The sequence below is a fragment of the Anolis sagrei genome, chromosome 4 (genome assembly GCF_037176765.1).
Source record: "Anolis sagrei isolate rAnoSag1 chromosome 4, rAnoSag1.mat, whole genome shotgun sequence".
Lineage (NCBI taxonomy): Eukaryota > Metazoa > Chordata > Lepidosauria > Squamata > Dactyloidae > Anolis > Anolis sagrei.
The window spans coordinates 221,994,551-222,008,110 of NC_090024.1; the positions used below are offsets into that span (position 1 = coordinate 221,994,551).

The window sequence follows — 13,560 nt, forward strand, 5'->3', positions numbered from 1 at the left end:
ATAGTAAATTTTAGTTGGGGAGCCAATTATCTGGTGAACTGTTTAATCAAAGGCACAATGGAACATTCACACTTTTAGGTCTTTATGAAATTGGACAGGGTGGGTGCCAGCGTAATCTCCCTGAAGAGAGAGTTCCAGAGCCTGGGAGCCGCCGCCACCAAGAAGGCCCTCTCCCTCGTTCGCACCAACCACACTTGAGACAGAGGTAGGAGCGAGAGAAGGGCCTTCCCAGAAGGTCTTAGAGCTCGTGTGGGTTCGTAACGGAAGATGTGATCATGAAGATAGGCAGGTCCCGAACCGTTTAGGGCTTTGTAGGTGATAACCTGCACCCTGAATTGGGACCGGAAGCTTATCAGCACCCAGTGGAGCTGTTTAAACAAGGGGGTTAACTGCTCCCTGTAGTTCGCTCGTTAGTAGCCCAATGTAAAAGGTAGCCCAATGTAATGCACATGTAATGCACATATATATTTCAAACTAATTTCCATCAGTGATACATATACTCAAGAGACGACAAAGAAGGCGGGATGTGAAATTAAGAAACAGAATGCTCGGATTGCTCTTCAGCCTATTGCTCCAGAGAGGAGGAAGAGAAGGGCAACTATAATGATCAAAGGTTTGGCCTCTTAAGCCAGTTATGGGCAGACTTCGGCCCTCCAGGTGTTTTCTACTACCAATCCATTTCAGAGTACAATTCAAAGTGCTGGTCTTGAACTATAAAGCCCTATACAGTTCCGGCCCAGTTTACTTGTCCAAACGTATCTCCTTCTATGATCCACCTCGGAGTTTAAGCTCGTCAGGGGAGGCCCTGCTCTCGATCCTGCCACTCTCGCAAGTGTCACTGGCAGGGATGAGAGACAGGGCCTTCTCGGTGGTGGCCCCCCATCTATGGAACACACTTTCCAGTAAAATCAGGGTGACTCCCTCTCTCCTCTCCTTTAGAAAAAAAAGCTTTGGGATCAAGCATTCAGGCAGCTGACCGAGCAGCAACTGCAATGACTTATGAGAATTGTTCATGAATGGAACTCTGGATTATGATTTGAATTTTGGGACTTAGGCTTGGTTGTGTTTTAATACTTTAATGAGCATTTTAATAATCTTGTTGCTTTACTTAATGTTAATTGTACTGCGATTGTTTGTTCATTGGCATTGAATGGTTGCCTGTCGTAAGCCACCCTGAGTCCCCCCTCCCCCCGAGGGTTGAGAAGGACAGGATATAAATGTTCAAAAGAATAATCTATATAAATAAAAATGTAATGTTTGTTTGTGGGATTAACATAACTCAAAAACCACTGGACAAATTGACACCAAATTTGGACACAAGACACCTACCAGGCCAACAAGTGACTGTCACTCAGAAAAACACAGAAGGGACTTTTGCATGTGCAAAATAACTCCCCCTGGCAAACAAAACACACAAAAGCATATCCCCATTCTCTTCTGGACTACAGCTCCCAGCATTCCCTAGACCAGGCCCTTTAGGAGAGGAGGATGATCCAAATGCACTGCTTCCAAAATGCAAGCTTTCTTCTCCTTGGATTTCTTTGAGGGCATCCCAATCCCTGTATATTTCCAATTTCCTATACCTGGACTGAAACTCCCAGCAATCTTCCAGATAGATAGATTAGACATTACTTTGATGTTATGTATATTACTTGTTGCCTGTAAACCGCCTTGAGTCGCGGAAAGGCTGAGAAAGGCGGTATACAAATACAGTGCATAAATAAATAGAGATAGGTAGATCAATCAGGAGGACTCTTGGGAGTTGCAGTCCAAGAATAGCTAGAGAAGGAAGAATGGCGAGAAAGAGGAAGGGAAAGAAAAGGAGAGGAGGAAAGGAAGAGAAGGAAGGAAGGAGAGAAGGAAAGAAAAAGGGAAGAAAGAAAGGAAGGAAAGAGGGAAGGAAGGAGAGAAAGAAAGGAGGAGAGAAAGAGGGAGGAAGGATTTGCCACAGCAACGCGTGGTGGGTACAGCTAGTAATAATAATAACAACTCCCACAATTCCTAACAGCCTGTTAGGAATTGTGGGAGTTGAAGTTGAAAACACTTGAGAGGGGCAAAGTTGGCCCATGCCAGCTCCAAGCCTTATAAGAGTGTTGGTTATGTTTACCTTGGGGAAAGGAAGTCCCAGTTGGTTTTGTTTACCTTGGGAAAAGGAAGTTCCAGATATTTAAACATGATAGTCATCATCTACATAAATAAAAATGTAATGTTCGTTTGTGGGATTAACAGAACTCAAAAATCACTGGACGAACTGACACCAAATTTTGACACAAGACACCTAACAACCCAATGTATGTCCTTCACTCAAAAAATTGATTTTGTCATTTGGGAGTTATAGTTGCTGGGATTTATAGTTCACCTACAATCAAAGAGCATTCTGAACCCCACCAACGATGGAATTGAACCAAACTTGGCACACAGTTCTCCCATGACCAACAGAAAATACTGGAAGGGTTTGTTGGGCAGTGTCCTTTGGTTTTGGAGTTGTAGTTCACCTACATCCAGAGATCACTGTGGACTGGATCAAACTCTACACGAATACTCAATATGCCCAAATGTGAACACTGGTGGAGTTTGGGGGAAATAGAATAGAAATAGAATCTTGACATTTGGGTTGCTGGGATTTATAGTTCACGTACAATCACAGAGCATTCTGAACCCCACCAAAGATAGATTTGGGCCAAACCTCCCACACAGAACCCCCATGTGGGCCACAGCAACGCGTGGCAGGGGACGGCTAGTGTTTAAATATCTGAAAGGATGTCACTGAGGAGGGGGCAAGCTTGTTTTGTGCTGCTCTGAAGCAATGGATTCAAACTGCAGGGATCTAAGAGAGGAAAGGCCTCTCTCCGCTTCTCCGTCCTTCCTTCCACCCGGGCCAATGCCTCTCCGCTTTGCTCCCAGGAAGGCCTCTCTCCAGTCAGTCACCCCACAAGGCCACCGCCCCTCAGGCCCCAAACACCCCTGGAAGGCAAGGCCTCGCTCCCCGGCGCCCCTCCCGCCAGGAGAAGCAAGCCCCGGCCCCCGCGGCCCTCCAGCCCCTCTCCCAGGGGCCTCCCCTCTGCCCCGGCCGGGCTGGCCTCCTCTCACCCGGTCCCAGCTCACCCGAGCCCGTGGTGGCCGCCATCTTGCGCCGCTCTCGCTGCCAGCCCGGCCTCCTTGGCTCCGACGTCACTGCAACGCGGGAAGGAGCCCATACCGGAGCGGGCGGGCGCAGGAGGAGGAGAATTAACACGGCGCCGCGCGCATGCGCAGAACCTCCCCTGTGCCTTTCCCTTAGCCACAGAGGCGTCTCTCTTTTTGTTTTTGTTTTTTGCGGTGCACGTTTTTCGAAGGGGAAATACACACACTCTCGGGAGGGCGGGACAAAAGGTTTAATAGGCGAGCCCTTTTCAAGCAGCCTCTATTGTGGATTGAATGAAGTCCGCTTTAATTGGCTTGGCTAAAGGATCATGGGGGTTGTAGCACTTTTTGACAAGGAAGGCAAAAGAGCTTGCAAAACTACAGGTCCCATGATGCCATAGTATTTGAGCCAGGGAAGTTTAAGTGGTGTCAAACTGCTTTCATGCTACAGTGTAGATAAAGCATGGGCAAACTTGGGCCCTTAGGAATTGTGAGAGTTGAAGTCCAAAACACCTGTTTGCTACCTATCTTCTTCTATATAAATAAAAATGTAATGTTCATTTGTGGGATTAACATAACTCAAAAACCACTGGACGAATTCACATCAAATTTGGACACAATATACCTAACAGTCCAACGAGTGTCCATCACCTATAAACACGCACACACACAAAACCCCAGCAGAACAGACTTAAAAAATACACCATATATCCATATACACATACACTCATATACATATGCACATGCACACATTCATACACACGTATATATATGCACAAACACACACAAATATACACATATACACACATACATAATACATACACACATATACACATGCACATATACATGCACACATGCATATATACATAGACACATGCACACACATATACATATGCACACACATAAATATATACACACAAATATGAATATAGACAAGCACACATATATACATAATATGCATGTACACATATAAGCACGCAAATTCACATATATATACACACACACACATATATATATATATATATATATATATGCAAACAAACACATATACACACACACATACACATATATGCACACGCAAAACACATATACACAGACTGGGCCACAGCAACATGTGGCAGGGGACAGCTGGTCTATATAAATAAAAAGGTAATGTTCGTTTGTGGGATTAACATAACTCAAAAACCATTGGGCAAATTGACACCAAATTTGGCCACAATACACGTATCAGGCCAAGGAGTGACCATCACCCCTAAACACACACACAAAACCTGCACAAAGCCCCCCATAATAAACCATATATATACACATATGTTCATACACATATACACAAGCACATAGACACACATATATACGCAAGCACATATACACACCTACATATACTACACACATATACATATGTGTAAGCACACATATATGCATATACACAAGCACACACATATACACAATATACATATACACAGATAAACACAGAAATATACATATACACAGATAAACACAGAAATATACATATACACATGCACACGTACATAGACACACATATATACTCAAGCACACACAAATATACACATTTACACACACATACATATACACCTACACACACACAGACATATATACATATATACACACATATATGCATATACCCAAGTACACACATATACACAATATACACACATACACATATACACACAAATACACAAATATATACATACGTATACACACACACATATATATACACACAAACACACATATATACACATATACACAAATATATACACACATTACACACATTACAACGCATGTGCAAAACCACATATATATACGCAAGCACACACAAATATACACATATACAGAAATATATATACACACACAAAATAAATATACACAGACTGGGCCACAGCAACACGTGGCAGGGGACAGCTAGTAGATCTATAATTTCAGAGGAGTAAAGTAGGAAATTATGCTCTTGAAATCATCTTTTGGGGGGGGGGGTAGACAGTTAGGAATTGTGGGAGTTGGAAGTCAAAAAGACCTGGAGGGAGGACCGAAGTTTGCCCATGCCTGGTGTTGACGCACCCAAGTCTAGACATGAAATTCATTTATATTCCATGTATGCCTTATTTTATCCTTATTCTATCCTTATTGTGCACACTGAACCATTAGGAAGAAAAGGTAGCAATGGGTTGCTGATTTTTCCGGGCTATATGGCCATGTTCGAGTAGCACTCTCTCCTGACGTTTCGCCTGAACCTATTGGCAGGCATCCTCAGAGGTTGTGAGTCTCAGCCACCACGTGGACAGGGTTGAAATTCCGAGTAAGGGATGCTCAGCCTGCTATATAATTAAAGCCTCAAAAGGATCGCAGACGCCGCCAGCTTAGTGGGAGGAGTCCCTCCTTGCTCAGTTTTAATTTCGTTTCCTGCCTGCGAAAACGAGGCAGGAAACACGTGTTTTCCCTGAAAACTATCCTAAAGGGACAGAGATGCGTTTATTGCGCTGTGATATTTGCCCAAGAATGAGACTTGTCATGCTGCCAAGTTTTTAACAGTATTTTACTTATTTGTTTAATTGCCTCATCAGAACTTCATCACACTAGAGAATGAAGCCACTTTAAATCCGGTTTCTGCATCCTGTAGAATTCTGGGGTTTGTAGTTTAGTGAGGCTGTTAAAGGTTCCTCCCTAAACTACAAACACCAGAATTCTGAAGGAGGCAGAAACCAGATTTTAAGTGGATTCGTTGTCTAGTGTGATGAGGTTGCAAGTTGAATAAGTGTGTGTTCAATTCTGTTTTGACACTTACATTTTGTGGATTTTAAATTGCATTGTTTTTAAGGCTGTCATCTGCTCTGAATCTCAATCAAAAGAGAAAAGAAGGGTACAAATAAATAATAATAACACCATGTAACAAAATTTGTAATTTTTTCTGTTGCTGGTTCAAAAGTGTTATTTCATGTTTAATTGTTCAGTACTTACTTTGAAAAGTACTTACTTTATGGTGCAGCGGGCTGGGAGACAGCTGCATTAAAATCACTACTGACCAATAGGTCATGAGTTCGAAGCCAGCCTGGGTCGGAGTGAGCTTCCAACCAATTTGTGTAGCTTCCTGTCAACCTTTGCAGCCCGAAAGACAGTTGCATCTGTCAAGTAGGAAATTTAGGTACAGCATATGCGGGGAATCTAACTAATTTACAATGCCATAAAAATCTCCAGCAAGCATGCAAAGAATGAGGAAGTACTTCATCAGTGTCACAAATGGACGGTGAAGCGACAGCTCCTCTGGTGGCCTAAATACCCTCAACAAAAAGCTGGAATGTTAAGTAGCCTCTGTATGTCTATCTATATATGTTTTGTGTCTATGTCATTAAATGTTTGCCTTTCAATGCAATTTAAAATCCACAAATATGCAAACATTAAAACAGAATTAAACATCAATGTTATGAAAAAATTAACAGCCAGGACCCTTCCACACAGTCCTATAACCCAGAATATCGAATCAAATAATCCCCAGTATCTGTTTTGAACTGGATTATCTGAGTCCACACTGCCATATAATCTAGTTCAATGTGGATTTTATACAACTGTGTGGAAGGGTCCTGAGATTTACAAAAATGTTAATTGCCCATTCAGCCAAAGAGCCGGTGTTGTCCAGACGCCTCCTAGATCACATGGCTGGCATGATTGCATGGAGAGACGTTACCTTTCTGCAGAAGCGGAACCTATTGATCTCACATTTGCATGTTTTCGAATTGCTAGGTTGGCAGAAGCTGGGACTAACAACGGTACCTCACCCCACTCCCTGGATTCGAACCACCAACCTTTGGGTCAGCAAGTTCAACAGCTCAGTGGTTTAACCCGCTGTCCTACCAGAGCCCCCAGACTATTGGTACTGAACTCTATATCTCATCATCCCTCCTCATTGGCAACTATACATAGGTCTGAAGTAGTTCAACGTTATCTCCTGGGACCCGTTCACACCTCATAATTATAGCACTATGATCCCACTTTAACTGCCATGGTTGCATCCTATGCAATACCAGGATCTGTAGTTTAGGGAGAGTATATAGACTCCTTTGCCAGAGAGCGCAACCAAACTACAGTTTCCAGGATTCCATACAGTGAAGTCATAGCAGTTAAGGAACCGGTGATTATAATTATCCGGCCAGATGCTATTCAGGTTTATTGTAGGTCTTTTCAGATCACAACTGACCTTTTCAATAATACCCAGAATTGAACTGGTGCCCAGTTGTAATATCTGGGTCACATAATCCTTACAACTAGCCCTGGAATTACAGCTGAGTAAATGAAATGTACCCAAAGCTTGTGTCACAGTCACCAGATCTGATATCTCAAGGAAAGGATACAGTTGGCACCCAAGATTGGTCACAGCAAAAATCCAGTTGTCTTTTTAATTCATGGCTCAATTCAGGAATAAATTCACAAAAGTGTGAATCTGGGTTTTCAAGAAGAATTTCATGCTATCCAAATAGGGCTGGAGTCTTGTTTGCTGATCTGTTTCCATTTCGCCAGGAATATCTATATCCAGCTGTGAGGTTGTTTTGTTTTTTATGATATTTTGGAGAAAACTCAGCTAAGGCCCCTCTTACATGGCCCTATAAAATCCAGATTATTTTTGAACTGGATTACATAGCAGTGTGGACTCATATAATCCAGTTCAAAGCAGATAATTTAGATGATCTGCTTTGATATTTAAATTACATGGCAGTGTTGATCCATCCTAAGAGTCTCTCTTCTGTCCTAGTAGTAAAAGACAACATCAGCCAGGCCTTTGTGGGCTTTACTGGAATTGCACAGGGAAGTGCACACCCATAACATTGAATCAAGCAAGGCAAATCTGCAAATTGAACCATGTCTAAGAGTTCTTCTGCACTACACAATTATAGAAATTTGATCTCACTTTAATTGCCATGGTTCCGTCTTGTAGATTCCTGTGATGTGCAATCTGGTGAGAGCTTTAGAGTTTATGGAGAGCACTTGTCCACTCCTCTAAATTGCAGCACTAGAGCTGTCATGTCAGGAGTGACTTGAGAAACTGCAAGTCGCTTCAGGTGTGAGAGAAATGGTTGTCTGCAAGGACGTTGCCCAGGGGACGCCCGGATTTTTAAAAAATGTTTTATCGTCCTTGTGTGAGGCTTCTGTCATGTCCTCGCATGAGGAGCTGGAGCTGATAGAGGGAGCTCATCCATGCTCTCCCCAGATTTGAACCTGCAACCTGTTGATCTTCAGTCCTGCTGGCACAAGGGTTTAACCCACTGCGCCACCGGGGGCTCCTGAGTTAAGTGGTATCCAACTGCAATAATTATGTAGTGTAGACACACTCTGAATGTGTATATTGGAGACCTGGAGAATCTGCGGTCTTTTGCATGTAGAATCCCACAGTAGTCTGATCAATATTGATGCATCAAGGTCATTGTAGTTTATCACCTGAACATTGAGCCTGTGCATAGGTTCCCCTGTGAATGAAAAGGAATGGCCAAACAAGTGGGAAATGGGAATGCCATTGATATGTCATTATGTTGTGTGATAAGCAACGTAATCATGTACTGTCAAACAGCTGCAAATGAATACCCCAACTTTCATGCAATAATATCCACATAAACAGATTATCCACCGGGAAGTAGCTGACAGCAGTGAAAGGACCAAGGGATTCACATTTCCTGCCCATCCTGTGTTTGGATGTCAGCCAGCAAGCCAATGACTTAAATCGAGAAACAGTTTCCTAAGATCTACAGAGATACTCACAGGAACACCTCAGCAAGCAAGAGTCCAAAAGTGGCAGGTAAAAACCCAGAACCTCAATAAGTGGCTAATACTGGATGAGAGACCCCTCCCTTGGCACACAAAAGACTATGCGACTTGGAAGGTGCTGAATAGACTGCACTTTGGCTCCACGAGATGCAGAGCCAACCTTGAGAAATGGGGCCACAAAGTGGAGTCCACGACATGTGAGTGTGAAGAAAAGCAAACCACAGATCGCTTACTATAATGCAGTCTGAGCCTTGCCACATGCACAAAGGAGGACCTTCTTATAGTAATACCAGAGGTACTTGAAGTGTCCAGCTTCTGGTCAAAGGAAATTTAGCATAATGTCAAGTTTTAAACTTTGTTTGTGTGTGTGTGTTTTTTTTAAATACATTATAGCTGTATTCTCAATTTCTTTCTGACACGATAAATAAATCAACATAAACAGATGCAGTGACAAACACAACTGGCAGAATTTAAAAATGCGAGTCTTACATTCAGGAGCTATGGGTGCATTTATTTATTTACTTACCATATTTATATACCGCCTTTCTCAGCCTGAAGGTGACTCAAGGCGGTTTACAGTTGGCAATCAATGCCCCCAACAACATAAAATATAATTTAAAACATTAACATATAATATAAGCTATATAAAAACAGTAGAAACAATAAAAACAGTACAGTACATTCTAGAATGAATGCAGTTTGACACAACTTTAACTGCCTAGGCTGAATACTATGGAATCCTAGTAGTTGTAGTTTGCATGCTTCGGCAGAGAAGGTCTTGTAAAACTGCAGCTCCCATGACTCCATAGCACTGAACCATGACAGTTAAAGTAGAGTCGAACCACATTATTTCTACATTGTAGATGCACCTCAAAACTATAGGCCATCCCATTCAGTCCCTTTGGCATGCCTGTAGTACCTCAATCCATCTTACCTTTATTTTTGTGTTCCCGGTTGTGTCCAGCAGGAGTCCCCATTCACTTACTATATGGAGAAGGTTGCAGCATTTAATCCTCAGACCAAAGTAGGCGGTATGGTGTAATTCTCATTCAGCCATGGAAACCCACTGGGTGACCTTGAGCAAGTCACAATCTCTCAGCCTCAGAAGGAAGCCAAGCAGTCTCTGAAGAAATCTTGCCTAGGATAAGCTTGTGATACGTTCGCTCTAGGTTTACCCTAAGTTGGAAATGATAGGAAAGCACACAACCACCACCACCCAGTTACACCTGTGCAGGCTATCTTTTCATTTCTGAAATGTTTTCAAAATAGCCAATGCCAATTGCTGGATGGTAATTTAGCACTTATATTAATTGCATTGATACAGGGTGCCAACCTCTTTCTACACCCCCACAACACTTATTAACGAAAGGAGATTCCATCTGAACAAGAGGAAGAACTTCCTGACTGTGAGAGCTGTTCAGCAGTGGAACTCTCTGCCCTGGAGTGTGGTGGAGGCTCCTTCTTTGGAAGCTTCTACAGAGGCTGGATGGCCATCTGCCAGGGGTGCTTTGAATGCAATATTCCTGCTTCTTGGCAGGGGGTTGAACTGGATGGCCCATGAGGTCTCTTCCAACTCAATGATTCTATGATTCTATTACTTATAGAGGAAAAAAAGAGACCTCAGTGGAATAGAAGAGCCATCCTAGGTCAACCTGCCTATCCAGTCCAATGTTCTTTTCACAAAATGCCAACTAGATGCTTATGGGAAGTATACTAAGATAACAGAGAGCCAGTATGGAGGAATAATATAAATGTTGGATTAGGACACTGAAAGACCAGGGTTGAATCCCCGCTTGACTATGGAAACCCACTGAATGATCTTGGACAAGTCACCCTCAGCCTCAGAAGCAGGGAAGGGCAAACTCCCACTGGACAAATCCTGGCAAGAAAACCCCATGTCAGATTCGCTTTAGGGTTGGCATAAGCCAGAAATTACTTGAAAGTACACAACAACAATTCATAGAATCATAGAATCAAAGAGTTGGAAAAGACCTCATGGGCCATCCAGTCCAACCCCCTGCCAAGAAGCAGGAATATTGCATTCAAATCACCCCTGACAGATGGCCATCCAGCCTCTGTTTAAAAGCTTCCAAAGAAGGAGCCTCCACCACACTCCGGGGCAGAGAGTTCCACTGCTGAACGGCTCTCACAGTCAGGAAGTTCTTCCTTATGTTCAGATGGAATCTCCTTTCTTGTAGTTTGAAGCCATTGTTCCGCGTCCTAGTCTGCAAGGAAGCAGAAAACAAGCTTGCTCCCTCCTCCCTGTGGCTTCCTCTCACATATTTATACATGGCTATCATATCTCCGCTCAGATGCAGAATACCTCTTCTTCAGGCTAAACATGCCCAGCTCCTTAAGCCGCTCCTCATAGGGCTTGTTCTCTCAGCCTCAGAGAGCACAAGTAAAATTGCATTCTGTATTTCAGCTTCCCCAGCAAATTGAGAGGTATTCTGCATCTGATGTAGAGAGTGATAAATAGCCACCTTGAGTAGAAGACAATGATGGCTCTTTCCTCCGTGGATGTATCTGAGCTCTTTTTAAAGGCATCCAAGTTGGCAGCCACCATCCATCCTCACATCCAGCAAATTCCATTCTGAACAGGAAGAACAGAAATGGCTTGTTGTAACACTGTCACGTTTCTCCTGGTTCATTTCTGGCCCTGATCCAAAGTGGTGCTTATCACACCATATATGACTTGATTGCAGGCTATCTGAAATATTGGTATCTCTTTATATAGCTTGCACAAGGTTTAAATTATGGGCAAGCTTAGTGAGGATGTAAGAAAAGACCTTCTTAGTGGCTGCTCCCAAGATTATAGATACAGGATATAAATAACAGCAGAGATGTGTTCATTATTTTTACTTTTCCTGATCTTGCAGATTCTCATCACGAGTTACAGTCTTTTTCCAGCACTGGGGGGGGGGGGGGGGGGGGATCATATTAACTACCTCCAGAGTAGTGCCAAATAGAGTAGAGTCATTGAATCAGGTATGGATTTATCATATTCCATCCGATTTCATGGTGCAACTCTGAATTATTCAATAGTGGAATGGACTGCTGCCTTGGAGGATCTTGGGTTCTCCTTGTTGGAGCTTTTAAAATGAAGGTTAGATAGCATCAGTAGGGATGTAATCCTTGAACGGTGGTGCCCAGAACTAGACACAGTATTCCAGGTGAGGTAACGACAATAGTGTTATTGCTAATACATTTTGAGAAGCTTTTGGTATTCCAGACCTTGAAAGACCTGGTATTACTATACCACAGTTGACATGACACTGGTGATGTGGAACATTAATCATCTGGTTTTTACATATGTTGTTCATGTTGTTTTAAATGGTTGTTTAAGTGCTTTTAATTGTTGTTTGGGCATGGAATAATGCCAATTATTTAAGCAGCGCTGAATCCCCTTTGGGATGCGAAGAGCGGGATATAAATGTCGTAAATAAATAAATATTAGTGTTCTCAGTTCAGTGATTTTTCTAAGGATTGGTCATTTTGCCTTATTGAGCTTTATCTGCAAGTGTAACTTTGAGGTGACTTAGAAGATACCTCTTTGTGGTCTCAATGAAAGGTCTCAAGATTATAGGTAAAGGCAAAGGTTTTCCCCTGACATTAAGTCAAGTCGTGTCTGACTCTGGGGGTTGGTGCTCATTCCCATTTCTAAGCCAAAATGTTGTCTGTAGACACCTCCAAGGTCATGTGGCCAGCATGACTGCATGGAGCGCTGTTACCTTCCCACCAGAGTGGTACCTATTGATCTACTCACATTTGCATGTTTTCGAACTGCTAGGTTGGCAGAAGCTGGGGCTGGCGGCGGAAACTCACACACTCCCTAGATTCGAACCTGCGATCTTTCGGTCAACAAGTTTAGCAGCTCAGTGGTTTAACCCACTGCACCATCGGAGGCTCAAGATTATGTGGGTCTGCAAAACGGAGGGTCATAAAATCTTTTTTTAAAAAGGTATGCTGTAATTTTATAGGATTTTGGTATTCTAAATCCATAAATGACCTCAGATTTGTTCCATCACATGCATTTTTTTCACAATTTGCTATGACGGTTTTATTTTTTAATATGTAATATCTTTGTGGCATAAATAATAAGCAGTAAGAAATGTCCTCTAATAGATTTTCAAAACACTTTTAATTCCCTGATATGAAGCACAAAAATCTGTTCAAAAGCACTAAAGGAAATTGCACTGGAACATACGCGTCTGCACGTAATCAAAACTGAGTAGCACCAACTGACTGGATAAAAATTTCAAATTTGTGAAAGAACTGTGTGTAGTATGACATTTCAGCATTAAAAAACACTACAGTATTAAAAATGCAAGCCTGTGTTATATCAGTCCTTTATATTGGAGGTAGGAAGCTATAGTGATCTTGTGACTTTGCTATACAATTTGATATACAATGTCTCACTTGGACTTTGTGGTACAGGTCTTATCTGTACTGCTTTGAGCTGGGGAATTGGAGAGAGTTAAAGAACATGAAATAAAAATAGAACAAGTGTCCAAAGCCAGGAAGGAAGTAGGCAGGAATGCTAGTTTGTATGTGACAGCAGCCATTGCGTACAGAAGCCAGTTAAAAGTGAACAAGTTTGAAGATACTAAAATTACCAATGTCACCATAGCTAGGTAGCCATCGAAAACATGTTGGCATTGTTCACAGCAA

General features: G+C 42.4%; 1 protein-coding gene across 3 annotated transcripts in view; it reads right to left on the bottom strand.

Moving 5' to 3' along the window:
- Positions 1-13,560, bottom strand: part of LOC132773140 (ubiquitin-conjugating enzyme E2 variant 1) — a 99,325-nt gene that overhangs the window by 29,138 nt on the left and 56,627 nt on the right. The window contains exon 1 of one of the 3 annotated variants that reach the window (XM_060772125.2): positions 3,106-3,213. The exons of 1 other annotated variant lie outside the window; for it this stretch is intronic. In XM_060772125.2, coding sequence (XP_060628108.1) covers positions 3,106-3,127 — 22 coding nt within the window. In that variant the 5' untranslated portion in view covers positions 3,128-3,213. Of the gene's footprint in view, positions 1-3,090; positions 3,214-13,560 lie in introns of those variants that run through there. One more of the 3 variants, XM_060772124.2, reaches the window with a different exon arrangement.